This window comes from Narcine bancroftii, chromosome 1, assembly GCF_036971445.1.
Source record: "Narcine bancroftii isolate sNarBan1 chromosome 1, sNarBan1.hap1, whole genome shotgun sequence".
NCBI classification, from domain to species: Eukaryota; Metazoa; Chordata; class Chondrichthyes; order Torpediniformes; family Narcinidae; genus Narcine; species Narcine bancroftii.
In genome coordinates, this window is record NC_091469.1 from 375034886 (window position 1) to 375061600 (window position 26715).

The 26715-nt window shown below is 40.0% G+C and overlaps 1 protein-coding gene across 5 annotated transcripts in view; it reads right to left on the reverse strand.

The window, feature by feature from the left end:
- Window positions 1-6150: 6150 nt before the first annotated feature.
- Window positions 6151-26715, reverse strand: part of elovl2 (ELOVL fatty acid elongase 2) — a 137431-nt gene continuing 116866 nt past the window's right edge. For all 5 annotated transcript variants that reach the window (XM_069913369.1, XM_069913368.1, XM_069913366.1 and 2 more), the window contains 5 exons: window positions 21750-21827; window positions 14346-14517; window positions 10086-10210; window positions 7669-7803; window positions 6151-6788 (listed from right to left, as the gene is read on the reverse strand). In XM_069913369.1, the coding sequence (XP_069769470.1) occupies window positions 6669-6788; window positions 7669-7803; window positions 10086-10210; window positions 14346-14517; window positions 21750-21827 (630 nt within the window). In that variant the 3' untranslated portion in view covers window positions 6151-6668. The remainder of the gene's footprint in view (window positions 6789-7668; window positions 7804-10085; window positions 10211-14345; window positions 14518-21749; window positions 21828-26715) is intronic.

Sequence of the window (26715 nt, forward strand, 5' to 3'; positions counted from 1 at the left end):
TAATGTTTGGGAATTTGGCTTCATAGGTGTTTGTAAATATTCAAGTCTGTTTAATTGCTTAATTGGTGCAGGTATAAAAGAACTAAGGTTGCTTCTAAGCTTTTGATCACCTTTGGAGTCTGTAGTTGCCATTTTTCAACACGAGGACCAGAATTATCCCAATGAAAGTCAAAGAAGCCATTATGAGGCAAAAGAAAAGAAGAATAAAACAGTAAGAGGCATCGCCCAATCCTTAGGATTTCCTAAAACAACTGCTTGGAACATCACTAAGAAGAAAAAGCATACTGGTGAGCTCAGTAATTGCCAAGGGCTGGTATTCCAAGACCTCCACTGCTGACGACAGAAGAATTCTCATCATTAGTGAAGAAAAATCTCCAAACACCTGTCCAACGGATCAGAAACATTCCTTAAGAAGCAGCTGAAGATGTGTCAATAACTACTGTACGCAGAAGACTTCATGAACAGAAATGAGGGGACTATGTATTAAAAAAAGTGCTGTAATTGCTACGTGGTAAAACCAAAATGTATACAAATAACTGAATAAAATTTAAAATTTGCACTTCAATAACATGATAATTATTTGATGACAAATTTAAAACTGTGCGGAGCTCAGGGACAAATAAAGGAAAAATGTCTCTGTCCCAAACATTATGGAGGGCAAGCCTAATAAATCAAAGTATTGAGTTTAGGAGTTGGGATGTTCTGGTAAATTTGTAAATATATTGATGATGCCAAATTTGGAGTATTATGTGCAGTTTTAGTCACAAGTAACAGGAAGGTTATCAAAAAGAGAAAGAGTGCAAAGAATATTTACTAGGATATTGCGGGACTTCAGGAATTGAGTTACAAGGAAAGGTTAGGCACGGTTAGTTTAGAAGTTAGTGCAATGCTTCACAGAGCCAGTGAATCCCATGCTGTTTAGGAGGAGTTTGTACGGTCTCTCTATGTTTGCTTGTGTTTTCCCTAGGGGCTCCAGTTTCCTCCCACTATTCAAAATGTACTGGGGTGTAGGTTAATTAGGTGTAATTGGGCGGCATGGGCTGAAATGGCCTGTTACCATGCTGTAAATCTAAATTTTTTTCCCTCTGGAGCGTAGAAGAATGACGGGAGATTTGATAGAAGTATTTAAAATTGTGAGGGGCATAGTCAGAGTAAATATAGGTAGCTTTTTTCACTGAGGGTAGGTGTGATACAAACCAGAGTTTATGGGTTTAGGGTGAAAGGGAAAAAGTTTAAGGGGAACTTATTCACGCGGAGAATGGTGGGAGGGCTGAAGTGGTGAATACGGACTCAGTTTTAACATTTAAGAGGAATTTGGGCAGGTACATCGATGGGATGGGTATGGAGGACTATTGACTGGGTGCAGCTCAGTGGGACTAGGCAGAAAAATAGTTCTGCACAGACTAGAGGGGCCAAAAGTCCTGTTTCTGGGCTGCAATATTCTAAGGTTTAGAGTTCCTCCAGAAATTCTTTGTCTGCTCGACATTCCGGAATCTGCAGGTTTTGTGTTTCTCTAAGTTTTCTTCCTTTGCTATATTGTTAGATTGCTAGATTTATTCCACTATTGGATTTCTTCTGCTGCTATATCATTGCATTACCAGATTTCTTCCACTGCTCTACTGATTACATGCAAGCAGGCTAGCTTCTTTGGAAAGGGTGATCACAATATGAAGAATTTCCAGTGACCCTTAATCCCTGACACTGCATGTTGGCATGCTGCCATTTTGGAGCAACCATCTCTCCACAATGTGGATACACACCTGGAAGTTCCACAGGGGTTAGAAATCCGTATTTGCACTGTAATGGTGGCACAATTTTGTGGCATGTTCATGACAATAAATTCTGATTCTGGGGAGTTGAGATAATTCCTGATAGCAATCTAAATCTGTTCCAAGTAGAGACACACAAGACTGAAGATGGTAGAATTGAGAGTAACAAACAATCTTAATGAAGGGTTCCAACCTGAAACATCGATCATTCTTCTCCTACTGATGCTGCTTGATCTGCTGAGTTCCTCCGGAAGATTTTGCTGTTCCAAACCATAAAGCAGGTTGATGTTTTGGTCAAGACCATTCACCTGTATAGTGCAGGTAGAGGGGAGATGGTCAGGATAAATGGAATGAAGAGGCTGCATGCGAAATCTACACCTGCACCTGTTCAAAGTAATTGCATTGGTCAGAACAGCAGCCTTCAGTAGAATTCCCAAACTTTTTACCCTTGGCAGAGAGGGTTAAAGAGAGGAATCTAGACACTTGGTCAACCAAAGCCACAGCTGTGAATTCAGGGGAAAAGAAGAACTCTGCACGTACGAGACCAGAATTGATGGTATGCAATGACAAGTACAAGGATGGGAAGGAATATGATTCAGGCTATATGTATCAGAATGACTATTTCAAGACCAACAGTTAACATTTTTCTGGGATATTCGTCAGAGCTTCTCTTGTGACAGATGCTGCCTCGTGTGTTGAGATTTTCATGTGTTCCCTGTTTTTATTTTGTATGTCCAGCGGAGCTGTTTTTAAGTGATTTTTAAATTGGATGGTCACCACTGCTCATTGTCCTCAGGTGTGAAAAGTGGCATGGTTAGTGCAAAGCTATAACATCACCAGCAATCAGGATTGAGTATGTATGTTCTTCCTGTGTGTTTTTTCTCCTGGTGCTCTAGTTTTCTCCACCCTCCAAACACATACGTGGTTTCCAGTAGTTTCCAATTTCTGGGCAGATGGCACTGTATCTTGAAATTAAAAATAAAATTCAACAAAGCAAAGATCAATGGATGGTGAGTATGACTGTCTACCCCTTGCTTGAATTCTGAATGCTTTGAAAGTATCTACTATTAGAACCACTAAACTTTTGAATGTGTAATTTTGTACATTTTCTTCTAATTTTTTTAATTCTTCTAATCCAACTGAAGAATGGTATACCTTGGATAAATGAAATCGTACTATTATTTTAAAAAGGAAATTGTGTTTACCTACAAGAGAAAGTTTCTTATTCCATGCTCAGTAGTCAATAGAGCTTTTAAGAAATATAAAAGTGGTCAAGTTTCTGGGTCCTGACAGGATATTCCCTAGGGAAGTCAGTGTAGAAACAGCAGGGGCTCTGACAGAAATATTTAAAATGTCATTAGCGACAGGGATGGTGCCAGATGATTGGTGGATTGCGCACGTTATTCCATTGTATAAAAAGGGTTCAAGGGATAACCGAGCAATTATCAGCCTATAAGTTTGATTCCAGTGGTGGGCAAAAATAATGGTAAATATTTTAGATATGGTATATACAATTATCTGGATAGACGTGGTATGATTAGGAACAGTCAACATGGATTTGTGCGTGGAAGGTCAGGTTTGACAAATCTTATTGAATTTTTTTGAAGAGGTTATCTGGAAAATTGACAAGGGTAAGGTGGTGGATGTTTTCTATATGGACTTCAGTAAGGCCTTTGATGAGGTCCCACACGGATGGTTAGTTAGGAAGGTTCAATCGTTATGGAAGTAGTAAAATGGATTCGACAGTGGCTGGATGGGAGATGCCAGAGAGTGGTGTTGGATAACTGTTTATCGGGTTGGAGGCCAGTCGCTAGTGGTGTGCCTCAAGGATCTGGACTGGGTCCGTTGTTGTTTGTAATATACATTAATGATCTAGATGATGAGGTGGTAAATTGGATTAGTACATGTGCAGATGATACTAAGATAAGTGGCGTTGTGGATCATGAGGAAGGTTTTCAAATCTTGCAGAAAGATTTTGTAAAGTTAGAGTGGGCTGAAAGTTGGCAAATGGAGTTTAATGCTGACAAGTGTGAGATGCTACATTTTGGTAGGACTAATCAAAATAGGACATACATGGTGAATGGTAGGGTGTTAAAGAATGCAATTGAACAGAGAAATTTAGGAATAATGGCACACAGTTCCCTAAAAGTTGAATCTCAGGTGGATAGGGTAATGAAAAAGGCTTAATGCTGGCAGTTATATTCAGAGCAGAGAGTATAAGAGTTGGGAGGTAATGTTAAAATTGTACAAGGCATTGGTGAGACCAAATTGTGAATATTGTGTTCACTTCTAGTCACCAAATTATAGAAAGGATGTGAACAAATTAGAGAGAATACTGAGAAGATTCACCAGAATGATACCTGGGTTTCAGTACCTGTTATAGAGAAGGGTTAAACAAGTTGGGTCTTTATTCCTTGGAGCATAGAAGGCTAAAGAGGATTTAATAGAGGTTTTTTTTTAATTTTGAGGGGGATAGATAGAGTAGATGTGGATAGACTTTTTCCATTGAGGATAGGGGACATTCAAACAAGAGTCATGAGCTCAGATTTAGGGGGAAAAAGTTTCGGTGCAACACAAGGGGAAGCTTCTTCACTCAGAGAGTGGTGTCTGAGTGGAACGAGCTTCCAGTGGAGGTGGTGGAGGCAGGGACAATATTTTTTTAAGAAAAATTTGAATAGGTGTAAGTGATTGCTTAAGGTGGTATGTGAGTAGGAAGGGAAGGTTGAGAATCACTGGTCTAGACCCAATTATTACAGAAATATTTTGCTTGAGAAAAATTGTCATCGGCGCATTTCCTTTGGAGTTATGAAACTGTGCACATAACGAATCAATTTGGAATGATTAAAACAGTGGTTTTCAAACTTTTTCTTTCCACCCACATACCACCTTAAGCAATCCCTTACTAATCACAGAACACTTATGGCATGGAGAATACTTAAAGTGGTATATGAGTGGAAAGTAAAAGATTGGGAACCACTGATCAATTGAAACTTTGGAGCGCTTTTTAACAGCTGGCTTTGTGGCTCCAGAAGAACTCCTCCTGCACAGTGATGTATCCCAGCTTCATCATTATATCAGATTATCTGAATGTAGTCAACATTAATGCTGTGGGTCAGTGGAGAATGCATTAAGGAGCAACTTGGATATTTAATGCACTTGTCTTGTTGACCAGCATGTAACACTCTCCAAGAACACACCCAGAACCATTGCATTGAATTTTTCAGCTGTTTTTGGACTGAATCCCTGGCCCCATCACCTTCTGGGTGTAAAACAATTTTTTGTCTCATTTCTCAGACGAATTATTTTAAACTTCTGCCTTTTAGTGGAGAAACAGGTCCTCATTACTCCACCAAGAGCTCATGACATTTTCTTTCATGTTTTCTGCTACAGTGTTTGATGATGTGCCCAAATTTCGATCATTGGTATGAGTTGTGAACATGATTGGACAGTCCTTTGCTTGGAGGACTTGGTTTTCCTCATTTTGTGGGTTCTGGGGTGGCTGAGGTTGATGTGGAAACCACAAACTCTCCACCAAGGTGAACTTGGAGACTTAGAACAACAGCAGCTTCTTGGATAATATCCCAGCTCGAAAGGAGAACACCCCTTTGCTATCACAGTGTGAGGAGGAGATGACATTGCACAATGATGCACACCTGACACACGGGAGTTGTTCAGGCAATATTCTGATGTACAGCACAAGAGGATGCTCACTAATTCTAGGGGTGTGGGAAGAGGAAGGAGTCAGACACCAGAGCAGTTTAATCTTGGTGAATCTCACTCCATGAACACAATGTTTTTCCTTCATTGTGCTTCTCCAGAAAACCACCTCTTACTCAATGCAGTGATATCATCTTCCAAGCACTCGTGTTCCTGAGCTGTGATAGGAAAGTGGTATACATCTCTCTAGCTGGGGTATTATCCAAGAAGATGCTGCTGTTCCAGAACTCCAACTTTGAGGCTGAATGTTCTTTGTGTAGGATCTGCTCCATTGGCAAGTGAGATAAGATTGATTCATTGAATGCCAATTTTGTGCCTGTAAAACAATGTAAAAAGGGAATGCTGTGGAGTTGAGGAAATTGAAGGCAACTTAAATACGAGATCTCTGCTACAGAGAATTGGTTAGTGATTATGGGCTGCTTACTGCTTTCAAAATGAAGTTGTGATGAAATACGTTGCCCTTCCTATTTACTCACTTGTGGCTGAGCATTTTGAGCTCCTTTTGTTGTTTAGCCAGGATTTAACAATCCACACAAAATTGATCAGCTTGACCTTTTTTTTATCTCCTCTTTTTCCCCATTCACCCCTTTCCACCACCTGAAAGTTGTAACTCCAATTTGTATTTATTTATGTAATATTTTGAATTTTTATTAGACATTTAAAAGGTTTGTATAAACAGCTAACTTGGACAATAGAGTAAAAAGTTTATATTTAACATGTGAAAGAAAACAGTTTCAAATATTTTAAACATGAAGTAGAAAAGTGAATCTTGAAACAAATGGAGGAAAACTGAATTCAGAGTTTAACTAAAAAATTTCATTTGAATTGTCTAATTATACCAGAGCACCAGATTTGTAAGGCAGTTCCACAAATCGGTGTCCTGTGAACATCAGGCACATTGACTGAAATTTGGAAGGATGAATCTATTAATTTCAAATGCTTTTCCAAATTCTACTATACTCTGTAGGATTTAGAATATAATTATTTAAATTTATAGGTTATGCATTTAGTACCATGATAATGTATTTAAACCACAACATTAATAGTTCATTTGTTTTAAAAATTGTGCATCTGCTGGTAATCTGTAGTAGAGACTATCATCACTTGTTTCTTCAGCTCTAAAATGTAGCAGATGTAGATACAGCTTGGTTGGAGCATTTTGATGCTTGGCTTGCTCTAATATTAATCCTCCTTCATGGACACGATGCCATTGATGGATCTTCTAAAGCCAATTGAGCACCCATTGGTTAACTCTCCCAGTGGAGTAACAGTCTTATTCTTGCGCTGTATTTTGTTGTATGTCTGTAGAAAAAATTAAAGTAACAGAATTGGTCAGAATGACTGAGTTGTAAGGTAGGTTTGTTATTAATACTATTGAATAATTCAATATGAAAAAACAGTAAGTAACAAGCAATTGTATGCGGAGTGGTGGTGGTAAGAAGGGGACAAGGAGAGAAGGTGAAGGGAGAGGGTGAGGGAGCAGAAAGGAAAAGGATGGTGGAAGAGGTGGAAAGGTAGATGGGGAAGAGAGGGGAGTAAGAAAGGAGGAGGGAGCAGAGGGAAGGGAGAGGGAAAAGAAAAGCAGCATACTCACAGATAGACTTGAACGAATTTGAAATTGTACAGGCTCTGAAGATGAGGCAGTTTTGTTTTATTTCATTAAAAATAAAGCATCTTGTTCAATTGTACAATTTGGCCCTTCACTTACAAGCCAACCACATAGTGGATTGAGCAGCATCAGTGGGAGTAAAAGAATGGTCAATGATTCAAACTGAATCCCTTTATTGAGACTGGGAAAATATTACAGAAGCCAGTGTGAAAAGGATGGATCAAAGGGAGACAGCAGATTAATGGATGCCAGACAGAGGTCATGAGGAGGAAGGCCACTTTGAGCCTCTGTTCTCTTTACACTGGCTTGTCTTGTTAAAGGGCTTCAGCTCAAAATGTTGACACTTCTTTGTCCCACTACTGTTGCTTGACCTGCTGAGTTCTTCTGGCAGGTTGTGTGCTTAGCTTCAGATTCCAGCATCTGCAGTCTCCTGTGTGTTTCCACTTACAAATCAAATAATTGGGAAGGAGATTACATCAATGTTATAAATTGCATTTAGCCGTCCATTGGCAGGGCACATAATCCTGAAGCAACAAGATTTTTCAGAAGTTTGCCAGTAACAGTTCCTCTTACCTTCCTGTAAAAATTTATGAACAGGATAACTAATGTGGCCATATAAGAAGACTGGAACAATAAGCAGCGAGGTGGAAATCCACATGGCTTTATCACTGCACTCAGTGTGTGGATAATTGTGAGCATAAATTGTACCTGGAATTAAGAACCCAAATGTCAACAAAAGAAATGTGAGCAAAAGAAGGCCATCAAGCCAGCTTTGCCATTTAACAAGATCATGGCTGATCTGATAATGGGCTCATTGCCACCTGCCTTTTCCCTATATCTTTGTAAAAATCTACCCAATCTTATCAAATATATTTACTGAGGTAGCCTCCACTGCTTCGATGGGCAGAAAAATCCTTAGATTCAGCACCTCCTGGGAAAAGTAGTTCCTCTTCATCCTAAATCTACTACCCAGGAGTTTGAGGCTCTGTCCCTTAGTCTGAATCTCCCCTACCAATGCAAACAACTTAACTACCTCTATCTTAATTACATCTTTCATAATTTTATACGTTTCTAGAAGAGCCACTCTCATTCTTTTAAATTCCAGCAAGTACTGTCCCAGATGCCTCAATCACTCCTCATCCCTGGCATCAACCTGGTGAACCTCCTCTGGACCGCCTCCAGAGTCAGTAAACCCTGCCTCAAGTAAGGAGACCAGAACTGCATGCGGTACTCCAGATGCAGTCTCATCAGTAACTTGTCAAGTTGCTGCAGAGCCTCCCTGCTCTTAAATTCTTTCTTGTTAAAATATTCTTCTTGAATTTAACATAATAATCCATATACAAGTTATTACTCTAGTGAAGCAATATAACATATACATAGCATATAATTAAATGCTCAATATGACAAATTTTAAATTTCATCCCTAATTGTTAAATGTGATTGTTTGTTCAAATGATTATACATAAAAATCAGTTAAATAATATTATAACAAACCTCATTTTACCATAATATAGTATGTTAAAAAAAGATATCATCTAGGATAATCATAATTAAACCCCATATCAAAAAAGAAAAATCCCTTAATTAACCCCACTCTCTAATCAAGATTACAAGAGAAATTCAAAGGTGGATCAAGTCATGATCTCAAGAAGTCAGACAGAGCAGCACTAGATCACCCAAATCATCTAAAACTGTCAAATATGAGAGTATTCTATAAATGGGCCTTTTCAAATTGAAACTTTTAATCTTTAATATTATTCTTAATTTTCTTAAATTTAAATATGCCATTATATTCTGTAGTCACTGTGCATGAGTCGGTGAGAGTTCATTAAAACTGCTCGTCTGACTATCAAGGTGCTAAAACTTTCTCTTGAGGTGCCGATAAAAGTGTATCCCCCAGTTCATGCAAACCACCAAGCAGGGCAATTAAAGGGCATGCATCTAACTTAATCTTAAAAATTGTTGATAAAGACTGAAAAATATTCTGTCAATATCCATCTAACTTATGACATTCCCAAACCATATAAATCAATGAGGCTTCAAAAATTTTACACTTTTAACAAAATGGATCAACATCCACAGAGAAAGGGAATAATTTGAGTAAAGGCTGTGTAACAGCTTGAACAGCCATGCACAAAATGATCAAACTAAGATTGGAACACCAATCATCATCTGAAAAAGATAATATTAAGATCACGCTCTCAATCATTTTTAATCTTGCCCATTGGGGCTAATCTTAAATCCAATAAATCAATATAAATACGAGATATCAATCCACTGTGAACAAACCGTAGATCAAAACGTATATCCTGTATTTGAGTCTGTGATTCTTGGAAAAGCATTCAATTTTGACTTTAAAAAAATCCTAACTTGCAAATATCTAAAAAAAATGTCTATTAGAGAGCTTAAATTTAACTGTTAATTGCTCAAAAAATTTTTAATAGCAAATCTGTACCATTCCTTAAAAGCTTTCATCTAATACAGAAGGCAGGAATAAATGGTTATCTATATATTAATTTTTCTCTGGCTAGTTCTATTAATCAAAAAATTTCCTAAATTGAGCCCATATTCTCAATCTAATTTTCATTATCGGATTATGTGTCAATTTAGAAAATGGAAAGGGTAAAGCACAACCTAAAATTGCCAACATAGATGATTTCTTAGAAAAGTTCATTTCCATTTCTGCCCAAGGACAACCTTGTTCTTAAATTCAATCCTTTAGCAAAGAAGCCCAACATTCCATTTGCACTCCCAAGTCCTTCTGCACAGTAGCATTTGCCATTTAAATAATACCCTGTTCTTCCATTTTTCATCCAAACTGGATAACATCACATCTACCAACTTTGTACTGCATCTGCCAGATCCTTGCTTGGCATAACTATTTCACCTACTCTTTATCAACACAAATTAAGTTCACTGGAACAAGAATTCAGCAATGCTGTATTTGCCAATGAGTTCCACAATACAGGCGTGAACATGTTCAATCTTACCAGCTGTGCCTGAGTAAGGTACTTCTTCCACCAAAGATATGGTTGCATGGATGGAATACTGGACAGGCCATAATAGGAGTACATGAGAACATGAATAAAACTGTTCAGCGTTGGACCAAAAAAACCTGCAAAGAAAAAAATGTGAGGTCAAACAATTTTCCTCAGCTGTGCCCGTGGTGTTATAAAAGCTGGCTGAGTTCCATCCAGCCCCATCAGCTACATTATTGCTGTGGCTGCATTGTTTTGTAGGCTGGGTGTTCTTTCTAATGGTCCTATATCTACTCTCACACCTCTTTTCATCTTATATACTTGGAAGTATTTTTGTGAGCTGTCTATTCCTTTGATACACTATGAATCCTAGGACATTAAGCACCCAGTGACATCCATCCTTTAGCCACTACTCCATTATGATCACAACATCATACCAGCTATACTACAAGGTCATCTACTTTATTTCTTATGCTGCGTGTATTTAAATACAAAATATTTAGTTCAGTATTTGTAACTTTTTTTTTACTCTGTGTCCTTGTTGCAATGCAATCAGAATTTATTGTCATGAATAGGTCACAAAACAAAATTCATTATTTTGTTGCAGCATCACAGCGCAAACATTTGTATAAACCACATTACAAAATAAACACAAATAGTACAACAAAAAAAAGTAAGGCAGGGTCTTTGGTTCATTCAGAAATCTGATGGGAAGAAGTTATATTTGTGCCGCTGAGTGCTTGTCTTCAGGCTCTTGTATCTTTTTCTCGATGGAAGCAGAGTGAAGAGGGCATGGCCTTAAGGATAGAGACTGATCTCTTAAACCTCCCAACCAACAGCATTAGCAAACCTCACTGCCAGGATATTGTTTTCCCTAGAGTTCAAATGCAACCCGTTCCACTTGTACAGGTCGTTCCTTCCCGAGAAAAGTTTACAATGGTCCAAGAACTTGAAACCCTGTCCCTGCACCATTTCTTCAGCCACTCATTTGCATGCATTATCTTCCAGTTCTGATCTTTTGTACCTCATGGCACTGGGAGTAATCCAGAGATGACCATCTTGGAGGTCCGGCTCTTCAGCCTCCTTCCCAACTCCCAAAACTTACTTTGCAGGACCTCTACCCAACTTCTGCCTATGTCATTGGTACCTCTGGCTGCTCACTCTCCCCATTCAGAATATACTGCACCAGCTCAGAGACATTTTGTACTCGAGTACCCAGAAGGCAACATGCTATCCTAGAATCTCTTTTGAGGCCGCAGAATCTCTACTCGTTCCCCTGACTATTGAGTCGCCTATGACTATCACTCTCTTGGACGTCACCTCTTCCTTCTGAGGCTCAGAGCTGACCAGAGTTCCATTTGTTTGGCTGTTCAGCAGTATCTAAAGGGATTATACTCAGGGGAATGGGGACAGGTGTACCCTTCACTGCCTATTCCCTTTTCCTCTCCTCCTGACAGTCACCCAGTGACCTTCCTCTTACATGATTGCATCCCTGTAGCTCCCCTCAGCCTCCCAAATGATCCAGGCTATAAGGGACTGCAGTTGGGTGCACATCTCACAGATGATTCATCAGGGATACTGCTGGTTTCCCTGACTCTTCACATTCTGCAAGATGTACCTGTCCTAATGTAGCAGTAGGATTTATTTCCTCTCAAACTCCCATGAACTTCCCTCATTTACACTGAGCATAATTTATATCTTATTTAAAATTGAAGAACAGTACAGGAACATACTGTGGGCCAAAGCTTCAGTTGCCACTTTAATGGCAGTGTAGTTACTGAACACCCAGAGGACTCCCACAGAGTCCAACCACCGACACCTCTGCACAGGCTTTGAATGGCCCATTAAAGGAGTTGTTGGTAGTTAAAATCCTGTAACCGCTGGGTCTGAACCCAAGATGGCACAGCAACTGAAGCTCTGGCCCACAGACTGTAGCCACGAGGGGTTGGAGGACTGGCACAGGGCACCAGAAAATGGGGAAACCATCCCCCATATGAAAAGTACAAGAAAGGAGATGACCCATAGGTCGGTGATCATGGCAGCAGACTAGTGAGGGGGCTCTAAGACTGAAAGAAGCATTAATGCGGCGGGCTGCTGGCAACTTGAGGCGAGGAACCACAGAAGCTGGGGGTTGCTGGAGATTGCTGTCGGGAGACTATCGCCAGGCTGCGGACTGCCAGAGACTGGCTCGAAATTGGTTGTAGGGGTACCAGGTATCGGAACTGGGATGCGAGGGGGAGCCAAAGGCGCCGAGGGGTTCCTGACCGTGTCAGAGGTTCGGATCTGGAGCTCAGGTTGCCAATAGTTTGGACTGGACCCTGTGTGCTGCAGAGGCTGCAGAAGCATTGAAGGAGAATCTACGGACATTCAGTGACTGTGGGGAGACTCTGCTTTTCTGTAAGAGCTGCTTCAGACAATTTCTGCTGATGGTGAATCTGTCTGCCTTACAGCAGACAAGAGCAATTTCATATATTACACTGTTTTATTACAAAGGCAATAAATTGAATCTTGACAAACACTCCCTTCCAGCCCACAAGCCCATGCTGTCCAATTGCATCCATGGGACCAATTAACTTACTAACCCTTTTGTCTTTGGAATGTTAGAGGAATCACACACAGATATGGGAAGAATGTCCAAACTCCTTACAGACAAAGGCGGATTTGGCTGCTGTAATAGCGTTATGCTAACTGTTACACTAACATGCTGTGGGACGTGAGAAAAACACTGGGGCATCAGGGGAAAACTCTCAGATGGTTCATGTGAACTCCATACAGACAGTACAAGCACAGGATCAAAATGGGATTCTTGGAGCTGTGAAGCATCAGGCCAATCTGTCACACCACCCTCAGCATGTCTCGGTAACTGAAGTGTCCTAAAACTGCTAACACTGCTGTGGCCCTTCCCTGAATCTTTCTCACATATCTCTATGTTACCCAAGGTAGAAGAGGCCACAATCATACAGTGTGGGAAGAATTTCATTAAATTCCTCCATTTTATTTTGGTTATTCATGGGATAAATACATTGGAAGTTGAGCATTTATTGACAATTCCTCACTGGCTTTCACCTGGTTATCTTGTAAAACAATTTGCTGTGAGTTGACCATACCTCAATAGGAATAGGAAGGACACCAGGTAAAGATGAACATCACATGGGTTCACGTAATACAACAGCTTCATGGTGAACAATACTAATAGAATGTTTTGTATTCTAAATCCATTTAAATAATTTCATTTCTCAGCTGCCTTGGTGATATTTGAACTTGCGTTGCTGGATTTCAAATCATAGGAACATAGGAAGTAGGAACAGGAGTAGGCCAAAAATGGCCCATCGAGCCTGCTCCGCCATTCAATACCATCATGGCTGATCTAATTTATGACCTAACTCCACCTACCTGCCTTCTCCCCATATCCCCTAATTCCTCTATCATGTAAAAATTTATCTAACCGAATTTTAAATATGTTTAATGAGGCAGCCTCAACCATTTCCCTGGTTAGAGAATTCCAAACATTCACTACTCTCTGGGAAAAACTATTTTTCTTCATCTCTGTCCTAAATCTACTCCCCCGAATCTTGAGTCTGTGTCCTCTGGTTTTAGTTTCCCCGGCCAGCTCAAACAACCTTCCTACATCGATCCTATCCATACCCTTCATAATCCTATATGTTTCTATAAGATCTCCTCTCATTCTTCTGAACTCGAGCGAATACAATCCTAGACGATTTAATCTTTCATCATAAGTCAGCCCCTTCATCCCAGGGATCAACCTAGTAAACCTCCTCTGGACCGTCTCCAAAGCCAGTATATCCTTCCTCAAATATGGAGACCAGAACTGGACACATACTCCAGGTGCGGTCTCACCAGTACCTTATACAGTTGCAACATTACCTCCCTACTCCTGAATTCAATTCCTCTAGCGATGAAGGCCAACATTCCACTTGCCTTCTTAATAACCTGCTGCACCTGCAACCAAACTTTTTGCGATTCATGCACAAGCCCTCCCAAGTCCCTCTGCACAACAGCATGCTGTGGTTTTTCACCCTTTAAATAATATTCAGATAATTTAAATAAAAATCATAACTATCTTTCTCAACAGATGTTGTCTGACCCACTGAGCATTTAATGTTTTTGGTTCAGGATTTAAAGATCTGCAACATTTCATTTTTGGACTGCAAGATTATGAGTCCAGCTGGAGGAGGCAATCCCTATACCGCTTCATACCATCATTGGCAAATTAGTACCACAACCAAGTTATTTTGTCAAGCCATCACTTACTTTGACCGCAAGGTATCCAGTTCAGCACACACCACCAGATGTTGAACATTGTTGCATGGTGATACACATGAAGGAAAGTAATTTGACCATTCTTTTTCCGTAAGATAAAAAATATTGTGTCCATAAATTCAATAGCCTTAGAGAGGTAATACCACCACAGCACCTTGGCCACCTGCAAGTTAAGTGTGAAAATATTTAGGATCCCCAAACATGCACACAGCTGGACACAAAGCATTTATTTTACTATTGTTGATTTCGTCCAAATCTCCGTAGGCTGTTGGCAGGTTATTGACCTTTTCCACTACCATCAAGGAGGAGATACAGGAGTATCAAAATCAGGACTGCCAGGCTGGGGAATAGCTGTGAGAATGATGAATGAACAGTAACCAAGTAATTCATTCTAAAACATTTGAATATGTTTATGTATGTGATGATCACCGCTATGTGTGTGCACTGTGGTCCAGAAAAACACTTGCAACAATAGAAAGTCGACTGAAAGAAACAACTTAAAACAGAATGACAGGACTGACAAAGAACACAGAATATCACAGCACATCTTTGAAAGACGACCAATTCATTTGTTTGCCTGTTCATGCCACACAACAGAGCTTTCCAATAATATTTCTTCCTTCCTTTCAGATTATGCATTCCTGATCAAATACACCTTCTTTTACCCATGATCATAAATTGGTGTCTTTTAATCAATCACCCAGCTGTCAACAGACATTTTTTCCATAATAAATCTCCCCATTTAACCTCCTCTAGCTGAAATGCTTTGCACTCAAGATCAGCCAGGTATTTCAATTTCCCAAGCCTCCATGACTTTCATGTCTTTGTACTTCATGTCTTAATGGATCAATGCTCTCTGTGTCCAAAAAAACTCTGTTTTATTGGCAATGGTATCAGACATCTCAAAGGATTTCATAAAAGCCTAAAGAGCTATCAGTCCCAAACATCCCATATAATTGAAAATGTGTTACTGTCCTTTACAGGTTCATAGCTTTTAAAAAGGAATTGACCACAAATATAAATTTATTCTGAGCTTCAGCCCGTTAATATTTTTTTCTAGTTTACTTTTACTGTTTACCTGAGGTTGATATCATTAGGTCCAATTGGGTGAAGTCTTTAACAGAAGCAATACAAGGGATGTGGATTAGTGTCCACATGTATGTTCTCAAGAAATAGGATGGTTCAGTAGCAATACGGCTTGAAGCATCTCGAAGACCTACGGATCATGATCTGGATCACAGGCTGATGAACTCAGAAATTCTGGAATGTTAAAAGGCTCCAACAAACTGAGCACACACACATAAGATGCTTAGAGATCTGGATTGAAAAAGTGGTTCCCAATTAATTAATTCTTGTAGTAAAACACAAACTTCTGCATGCAGACGCAGTAATTGAAGTAAAAGCACACTGCTGGAGAAACTCCGCTGATCAAACAGCATACTCTATATAGCAAAGATAAAGATTTGTAACTACTTGAAGAGAGTGATGTGAAAAAGTCTTCCACATAAACAGGAAACTGATGGAAATATATCTGTAGCACTTAGCACAACGTTACAGCACCAGCGACCAGGGTTTGAATCCGCTGCTGTCCGAGAGGAATTTGTATGTTCTGCTTGTCTCTGGGTGGGTTTTCTCCCATGTTCCAAAGACATATGAGGTTAGTAGATTAATTGGCCATATGGGTGTAGTTGGGTGGCGTGAGCTGGAAAAGCCTGTTACCATGCTGTATATCTCTAATTTAAAACATCAAACGATGTTGACAGTACTTCTGCAAATAAGCAATGGCAGGCACAGGGTATGGTAACTTCATCTCATTATACTGGACAAATTAGGTAGAAGCCAAAAACAATGATCCAATCAGACACACAAGTTCAAATTTAATGTCATCTGATTGTACATATGCATGTATCTGACACCTATAGAGATTGGTAGATGCCAGATAAGTGTATTTTCCGGTTGCTTGAGACTTGATCTTACAATTTCTAACTAATACACCTGCATTAAGACAAAAATAATATACTGTACTTACACTGAACAAACTTCACTTGTCTGAATAGATAAACCTTAAAACATTTTACTTTATTTTCAGTCACATTCTACTGTTACTCTCCCTCCACTAAGCCCCCTGAAAGACAAATATTGCAGATAATTAACCTCCTACCATCCCCCCCCTCCATTTCCCAAGTTTATAGATAAAGCTCTGACCAGGATGACTGAATAAACATGGATAAGGAGACATTTTAAGAGAGTCACCCCAATGGCAAGCGGCATCAACCAACTCTTCATCCTGGGCCATGCCATTGCTGTTTCACACAGCTTTATTGAAACAGCTGCTATGAGCAAAGAATGACCAAGGTACTCTGCTGGCTGAGTATTTTCTTCCATCTTCACTAAAGGTTTATGTTTTACTTCAGAGAACATTTATTTTACAATTTTAAACTTGTTTAACTATTATTTTATTCTTATCTTTTAAAAATTTATTTATTTTCTTTTATTCTTTTTTGCTGGTTGCTCGAAGATGCCAGTGTCTTGAATTCCAGATACCAGGGGTTTTACTGAAAACCCAATGAAAAAGTGGATCTCTGGGCCATAGTACACATACACAATACACTCTACACACATACAACAAATATACAGAGCAATCCAAGATAAATATATATACAAATAATTTACAGGTTCTATGATTGTTTGACAGTCTCACTGTCTGTAGGAAGAAACTTTGCCAGTCTGGCAGCCCTGGTTTTTATGCTCCTGTACCTCTTCCTTGAAAGTAGTGTCTCAAAGATACTGTGGGCTGGATAGTAAATGATTCTCTCTGCCCTCTATAAGCACCACTCCCAGTACATATCATCATTAAATTACTATTTGAATGGCAATAGATTAAGAGATGGGGAAGTGCAGAGAGACATAGGGGTACTTGTACATCAGTCTCTGAAGGCGAGCATGCAGGTGCAGCAGGCGGTTAAAAAGGCAAATGGTATGTTGGCCTTCATATCAAGAGGGTTTGAGTATAGGAACAAGGATACCTTACTGCAGCTGGTCAGGGCCTTGGTGAGACCACACCTGGAGTATTGTGTGCAGTTTTGGTCACCTTATCTAAGGAAGGATGTTCTTGCAATGGAGGGAGTGCAGAGGCGATTCACCAGGCTGATACCTGGAATGGCAGGAATGACTTATGAGGAAAGATTGTGCAAATTGGGATTGTACTCCCTGGAGTTTAGAAGATTGAGAGGGGATCTCATAGAGACATATAAAATTCTGGCAGGACTGGACAGAATGGATGCAGATGGGATGTTTCCAATGATGGGAAAATCCAGAACCCGGGGCCATGGTTTGAGGATAATAGGCAAACCATTTAGGACCGAGATGAGGAGGAATTTCTTTACCCAGAGGGTGGTGAATCTGTGGAATTCATTGCCACAGAGGGCAGTAGAGGCAGGTTCATTAAATATATTTAAGAGGGAATTAGATATATTTCTTCAGTATAAGGGTATTAAAGGTTACGGAGAGAAGGCAGGGACGGGGTATTGAACTTTAAGATCAGCCATGATCTCGTTGAATGGCGGAGCAGGCTCGAAGGGTCGAATGACCTACTCCTGCTCCTATCTTCTATGTTTCTATGTTTCTAAAGGGAAGGAAGACCCAGTAATTTTCTCAACAGTTTTAACTGCTGGCCGTACTGATCTCCAATATGATGCCTTGCAGCTATCATACTACCCCATGATGCAGCCAGCCAGGATACTCTCTATTGTGCTCCTGTAGAATGTGGTTAGGATGGTGGCCAGAAGCCTTGCTCTCCTCAACCTCGTTAGGAAGTTCAACACCCACCATAACAACTGGGAATTTAAATTAAGTTCATTGAATATCTCTGGGATGGAAAACAATAACTGATTCTTTTCATTTATAGCAACCTTCTGTCCTCAGTTTTTCATGCATTTATTGTGTGAATGAATAGGAGAGGTATGAAGGGCTATGGTTCAGGTTGATGGGACTCGACAGAATAATAGTTTGGCAAACACTAGATGAGCTGAATGGCCTGTTTCTGTGTTACAGTACTCTATGGTTCTAGTGTTTTTGCATTTCTTTTATTCGAAAGGTATCTCATTTGTTCCTTGCTTCCTATACTTGCTATGCACCTCCTCTACTTTTTAATCTGGGCCAAAATCTCTCTTGAAAACAGATTCTGTTTGCCTGTTAAGTCTTGTCTTTAATTCTGACAAGAACATACAAACTCTGTACTCTCAAAATTTCATCTTTGAAGACCTCCCACTCATCAAGTACTTATTTGCCAGAAAACAACCTGCCCCAATCTACACTTGCCAGATCCTTACTCCTGAGGAGTGGGGGAGTGGGGGGGGGGGTAGGAGTACAGGCTAACAGGTAAGAGATCATAGGAGGACACAGGTGGGTTGGTAGAAGGGTAAAAAGTTGAGAAGTGATGGGGGTACGGGGGAAGCTAGCTCTCTGAATGGAGATTTCGACTGGACACTCTTCAACCAGACAGCATTAGCATCAACTTCAATTTCTGTTAAACCACTCCCCCAAGTCTCTATTCAATGAGTTTCCATTCTTCCAGCTCTCCACCCCATTTCCTTCCCTTTCCATTCAGAGAGATACCACCACCCATTCAGCTTTTTTAAAATCCTCCTACCTATATAGTCTGTGTTCCTCCCACTCCCCTCACCTTTTTATTAATCTGCCTCCCGGTTTTTTGTACCTACCTCGATGAAGGGCTCAGGCCTGAAACATTGGATACCCTTTATTTCCTATGAATGCACCATATAACAATTACAGCACGGAAACAGGCCAATTTGGCCCTTCTAGTCCGCACTGATCCAAGTACCCTCCTCTAATCCCACTTACCAGCCCTCTGCCCATATTCCTCCATCCCCCTCCCATCCATATACTCATCCAACTCTTTCTTAAATGACCTCCACCACCTTTCACGGAAGCCCATTCCACACAGTAACCACTCTCTGAGTAAAGAAGTTCCCACTCATGTTTCTCCTAAACCTTCGCCCAGCAACTCTCAACCCATGATCTCTTGTATCCATCTCTCCTACTCTCAATGGGAAAAGCCTTTCCACATCAACTCTATCTATCCCTCTTATTATCTTAAACGCCTCTATCAAATCCCCTCTCAGCCTTCTACGATACAAGGAATAAAGACCTAATTTGCTCAATCTTTCCTAGTATTCCAGATGCTGAAACCCAGGCAACATTTTTGTAAATCTTCTCTGCACTCTCTCTATCTTGTTAATATCCTTCCTATAAATCGGTGACCAGAACTGCACATAGAACTCTAAATTTGGCTTCACCACCCTATCCACATGCGCTCCTACCTTCAGGGAACAATGCACCGTTATTCCTAGATCTTTCTGCTCCACTGCATTCTTCAATGCCCTCCCATTTACCACATATGTCGCTTTGATTATTCTTTCCAAAATGAAGCACCTCACACTTATCAGCATTAAATTCCATCTGCCATCTTTCTGCCCACTCCTCTAAGCAGTTTAAATCCCTCTGCAATCATTGAAAATCCTCTTCATCATCCATAATTCCCCCATTTTAGTATCATCTACATATTTACTAATCCAATTTACTGCCCCATCCTCCAGATCATTAATATATATGACAAACAGCAACGGTCCCAATACCGAACCCTGAGGTACACCGCTTGTCACCAGCCTCCATCCTGATAAACAATTATCTACTACTACTCTCTGGCACCTTCCTTCCAGCCACTGTTGAATCCATTTGACTATTTCCAAATTAATACCCAAGGACTTATCCTTCTTAACTAACCTCCCATGCAGAACCTTATCGAAGGCCTTACTGAAGTCCCTATAGACAACATCCACATCCTCATCAACATTCCTAGTCACCTCTTCAAAAAATTCAACAAGATTGGTCAAACACGTCCTTCCATGCACAAATCCGTGTTGAGTGTCCCTGATCAGACCCTGTCCCTCCATATACTTATATATACTATTCCAAGAATGCTTTCCATCAATTTACCTACCACAGACCCGATAATTGCTAGGCTTGCTCCTCAAATCCTTTTTAAACAAAGGAACCACATGCACAACACGCCAATCCTCCGGCACTATACCCGTCTCTAATGACATTTGAAAAATCACTGCCAGAGCCTCCGCTATTTCCTCACTAACTTCTCTCAAAGTCCTGGAGAAAATCCTGTCAGGACCTGGAGACTTATCCACCTTTATATGTTTTAAAAGCTCCAGTACTACCTCTTTCTTAATCACTATAGTCTCCATATATATATCCCCTTTGCCTCCTTTACCCTGCACAGTTCAATATCCTTCTTCCGCTGAGATTCTCCAGTATGTTTGTGTTTTGCAGGCTGGCCAATGAATGTGGTCTTTCAATTATTCCTCACATCCCGTTAATAAATAATGATAAAATTTCCTGAAGACACAGTGGTTGCAAGCTCACTCCTCCTGTCTAAGCATATGCCCTGCCAGAAGCCCCACCCTGTGCTGCAAAACTCATGATGGAACAGGCTTAGTGAGCAGAGATTAACTGTACCAGAACACAACAGGCCTTAATAAATACTCCTTCAAAACTGTATAGTCTAGCTTTAGATTTTCTAAGCTAGACTTCCATCCACATGCCATTGGGAAGAGGAGATGTACCATACTGATCATCTTCACAGACTGAGGTTAAACTATTATTCACAATCAAAAATATAATTGATAATCAAGTATCTCTAACCTATTCTTTTCCACCACTTCAAAATTAACTGGCACTTAAAGAAGACATATTTTACAATTAATGACAGGTGTTCCAGAACTCAACGGCATGGCGAAGTAAAGCTGAATAATGATACGATACCAGACAAGGAGAATGAAAATGTTTGTGCCCAGTCTGACCTTCCTGGGTTGTCCTCCTCTACATTTCACACTTCGGCATTCATTTGTTCATGGCCTCATCGTCTGATCCCATTCACTCATTGATCAGATAACCTTGTTTACAATTTACCCCCGTGGTTACACCAGTTTTCCCTATCAGAGACACCTACTTCCCTACCTTCCTCCACCTTAAGTTCCTTTTGACCACCTCCTAATTCTGACAAAGGGATTCAACCTGAAACTTAACTCTGTTTCTCTTTCTACAGATGTGGCCTAGCCTGCCAAATATTTCCAGCATTTTTTTATTTTTACTTTAGATTTCCAGCATCTGTAGCTGTTTACATGCAAGGATAATCAATTCATTGCTCCATTGGAATTAGTACAGCAGGATGAAATTTCTTGCATTAAGATGGCTTTGAGTGACACGTAGGTGAAAGGAGTGGTCTACCTTGGGAGATGATGGTTCTCAATATTTTGCCTGATGTCTATCACTATTACCAGTCAGAATTTCATTAGATCTCACCCGGATGTCAGCTTGCCCAGCACTGTGAAGATTCTGACATTGCAGGTTGTATCCACCTTCCCAGCTCGCCAAGATCAACTGTGAGAAACAGAAATAAATCCATCACTGGAACGTTTTACAAACACACAGCACACACCACATGTACTCACCCACATAAAATAACTTTAACAACCTGCCCACAGCTTTGCGGTCTCTTTCCCTTAAGCAATCTCAAAGTATGTGATAACCTGGGAAAGGCAAAAGAAAAAAAACAGATAAACCTTTTAAGCGAGAGCTGGAGAAAGCCAAGGCTGGAAGAAAAAACAAGCAGGGAAATGTCAGTAGGAAATGGAACTTGGAAATACAAGCAACAGGTAATGGGGGGTTCAGCAGAGGAATCAAGAGCTGAGACAAAGTAAAGAAGAAAGGGGAAATAAGAGGAATGGCAGGGACAAAAAATGGGAAACAGTGGAAGCAGAGATAAAAGGATGAGAAGGAAATCAGGAGAAAATTAGAATTAAAGTGATGGGATGCAAGTGTACGAAACGAGATGGGAAATGCAAGAACCAAGGCCTTTGGTAGTGGAGTGACACACAAACTGGTGACAAAAAAACAGAAAGAGATATAAAAAATGCCTGGCTGAATCGTCCTAATATCAAATTCAATTAGAAGTATTATGAGTGATTTTTGGGTCTAATAGACTGCAGATAATCACAAGTTTTGAATCAATCTGCAAGAGGCAGTATTATGGGTAGTGATGGAAAGATGTAGGAGGGAGCATCAATGAGCAATTGCTTTACGCCAAATCCCATTACCCCACTCAAATGCCCATCAGCAATGCTCTGAAGAGCACTTCCCTGAAGACCAGTGGGTTGGTGAAAGGAATTGGTAGCATCCAAAAAAGTGGCAGACCGCGCACTCCATCACTGAAGGCTTACGTCCCCTTGCATAATTGCAAGGTTTCTTACACTTGTAAGAAATAGACTCTCTCAATCTCTCTGAAAAGGTGCATGTTATTCAGGCAAGTGTTTCAAATGCATTCTCTGTTATTGCCTTAAATATCCTGTTACTGATTTCTGCAGAGTTTAATGTCCATAACCAAATGAGCAGCGCTCAGAGAGATTTGCATCTTTTAACATAAGCTCTCCACTAGTGAACTCCACCATGTTAAGTGAACATCATGTGCAAAAATACTAACACTGTTTAACAAGATCAACACAAAGAAGGCATTTATTTCTGGATCTTGCCATACTTTGATAACCCACTTGCCATAAAAGTACCCAGAAGCACCTGATTGTTGCATTAAATAATTATAACATAATAACAAACCGACTTCTCTTCCAATATGGAATAGGTGAACACAATAAGTTTCATTTTTCTTCCAGATAAAAAGTTGGGGGGTCCATAGAGGTCTTGAATTGTTTTGATAAGAGTTTTCACAAAGAAGGGTCTTTTCACTTGGTGGAAAGAGCAACAACAGATGGTGTCAATATTGGATGCAGAACATGAAATATAGAACTCAGAGCAAGCTACTTAGTCCTTGTAATGGGCAAAGTCATGGATTTCACTGTCACAGGAAGCATGGTTGAGGTGAAGAGTACAGATGCCTTTAATGGGAAGCTGAGGTACAATGAAATTAAAGAATAGGTCAAGAAAAAATAGATGACAGGAGTCTTAAGTGAAGCATTGGAACACAAGGTGTAGCAGGAGAAGAATGTTTGGTCCCTCATTTAAATCATGATAGATCTTTTACCTCAATGCCATCTTCATGCACTTATCGTGGTTATGTACTTAGGTGAGCCTAGAGTAGAGCCAGTTGCCACTGGTGATGTAACACACATCCGCAGATAATCAACCACCCCATTTCCCATGCTGATGTCGAATCCTGGTCGACTTGCGAGAAATTTAATGTGCAGGCCAGAATGGGGAGTTTGATCAGCATGGAGTTTAGTGCATGTACGGGGTACTGAAGGAAGGAGGTTATTGTGAAGGTAATAATAAAATATTGTAAGATTTTTAGTGAATTTTGGACTTTACTTAACATTTATGCTCCAAATGCAGATGATGAAGTATTTATTTCGGATGCATTTTTACGTTTGGGTCAGGCTAATGATAATATTTTAGTTGGTGGTGATTTTAATTGTGTTTTGGAACCTTTATTAGATAAATCTCCGAAGAAAGTTAAAAAATCCAAGAATGCAATTCAGGTTCAAGCATTGATGAAAGATCTTAATTTAGTAGATATTTGGAGACGTCTTAATCCAACAGAGAAAGAGTTCTCCTTTTTATTCATCTAAACATGAATCGTTTTCAAGGATTGACTTCTTTTAGTATTAGCACATTTACAAGGGAAAATACAACAAGCGGAATGCAAAACCATATAACCACTTACAGCACAGAACAGGCCAGTTCAGCCCTACTAGTCCATGCCGTAACAAATCCCCACCCTCCTAGTCCCACTGACCAGTGCCCGATCCATACCCCTCCAGTCCTCTCCTATCCATGTAACTATCTAGTCTTTCCTTAAATGTAACCAATGATCCCGCCTCGACCACGTCTGTCGGAAGCTCATTCCACATCCCCGCCACCCTTTGCGTAAAGAAATTTCCCCTCATGTTCCCCTTATAATTTCTTCAATCTTAAACCATGCCCTCTAGTTTGAATCTCCCCCACTCTTAATTGAAAAAGCCTATCCACGTTTACTCTGTCCCTTTTAAAATCTTAAACACCTCTATCAAGTCCCCTCTCAATCTTCTACGCTCCAGATAAAAAAGCCCCAGTCTGCACAACCTTTCCCTTTAACTCAAACCTTGAAATCCTGTCAACATTCTCGTGAACCTTCTCTGCACTCTCTCTATTTTGTTTATATCTTTCCTATAATTTGGTGACCAAAACTGTACACAGTACTACAAATTTGGCCTCACCAATGCCTTGTACAATTTCATCATAACCTCCCTACTCTTGACTTCAATAATCCGATTTATGAAGGCCAACATTCCAAATGCCTTCTTCACACCATCTACCTGAGTATCAGCCCTGAGGGTACTATTTACCACAACTCCTAAATCCCTTTGTTGCTCTGCACATCTCAATAGCCTACCATTTAATGCATATGACCTATTTAGATTTGCCTTTCCAAAATGTAACACCTCGCACTTATCTGTATTAAATTCCATCAGCCATTTCTCAGCCCACACCTCCAGCCTTCCTAAATCACCTTTTAATCTACAGTAATCTTCCTCACTGTCCACAACACCACCAATCTTGTATCATCCGCAAACTTGCTTATCCAATTCTCCGTCCCTACTTCCAGATTGTTAATATATATAACAAACAATAGTGGACCGGGAACCGATCCCTGAGGAACTCCACTAGTCACTGGCCTCCAATTGGACAAACAATTTTCTACCACTACTCTCTGACAGCTCCCATCCAACCATTGCTGAATCCATTTCACTACCTTCTCATTTATACCTAATTCCTCCACCTTTTTTCCTAACCTCCTGTGGGGAACTTTGTCAAAAGCTTTACTAAAGTCTAAATAGACAACATCCACAGCTTTCCCTTCATCAACCTTTTTTGTAACCCTCGAAAAACTCAATCAGGTTTGTCAAGCATGATCTACCCCTGACAAAACCATGCTGATTACTCCCAAGCAATCCCTGAACCTCCAAATAATTGTAAATACCATCCCTCGGAACACTTTCCATCAACTTGCCCACCACAGACATCAGACTCACGGTCCTATAATTCCCAGGTTTACATTTGGACCCTTTCTTAAACAGCGGAACCACATGCGCCACCCTCCAATCCTTTGGCACTACCCCCGTGGCCAGTGACATCCTAAATATCTCTGTTAATGGCCCCACTATCTGTCCACTAGCCTCCCTGAGTGTCCTTGGGAATATTTTGTCCGGTCCCGGAGATTTATCCACCTTTATCTTTTTCAACACAGCCATCACTACCTCCTCGGTTATCCTTATATGCTTCATTACCTCCCCACTATTTTTCTTTACCTCAACTGGTTCAATATTTTTTTTCCCTAGTGAATACTGAGGCAAAGAAATCATTCAAAATTTCCCCCATTTCCTCTGACTTCTCACTCAGCCTACCCTCACTATCTACAAGGGGTCCAATTTTATCCCTCACTAATCTTTTACTTTCAATGTACTTATAGAAACCCTTTGGATTTATTTTTACTCTGTCTGCCAAAGCCTCTTCGTGCCTTTTTTTTGGCATTTCTAATTTCTTTCTTAAGATTCCTTCTACACTTCTTGTAGTCCTCCTTCAAATTGTCAGCTCTCTGTTCTTTATACCTCTTGTACACCTCCCTTTTTCTCCTAACCAAATTTCCAATATTCCTCGAAAACCAAGCCTCCCTATGACTTCCAACCTTTCCTTTGATCCTCACTGGGACATAACTACTCTGTACCCTCAAAATTTCTTTTTTGAATATCCTCCATTTCTCATTTACACCCTCACCTGAAAATATCCTGTCCCACTCAATACTCCCCAAATCCCTTCTTATTCCTTCGAAATTTGCTCTTCTCCAATCCAGAACCTCAACTTTAGGCCCCTCCTTGCTCCTCCCTAAAACTACCTTAAAACTAACAGAATTATGATCACTAGACCCAATTGGATCTCCAACATTAAAGTAGGGTGATTTCAGATAATTCTCTGTTATATTTTACATATGAAACTTCTGAGAAAATTCAAATAGCTTATCGTTGGAGATTTAATACAATGTGGTTAAAAATATGGAATTTATTGATTTTTTGAAAAAATAAATTAATTTTTTTGAAAGAAAATTCTAATTCTGTTCAAAGTAAGTTTATATTATGGGATGCTATGAAAGCCTATTTGAGAGGACAAATAATTAGTTATACTTCTAAAACAAAAAAAGAATCGATTAAATCAGTCTTGAATTAGAGAAACAGATCGATGAGTTAGAAAAGGAATTTCAGAAAGATGCTACAGAAGATCAGAA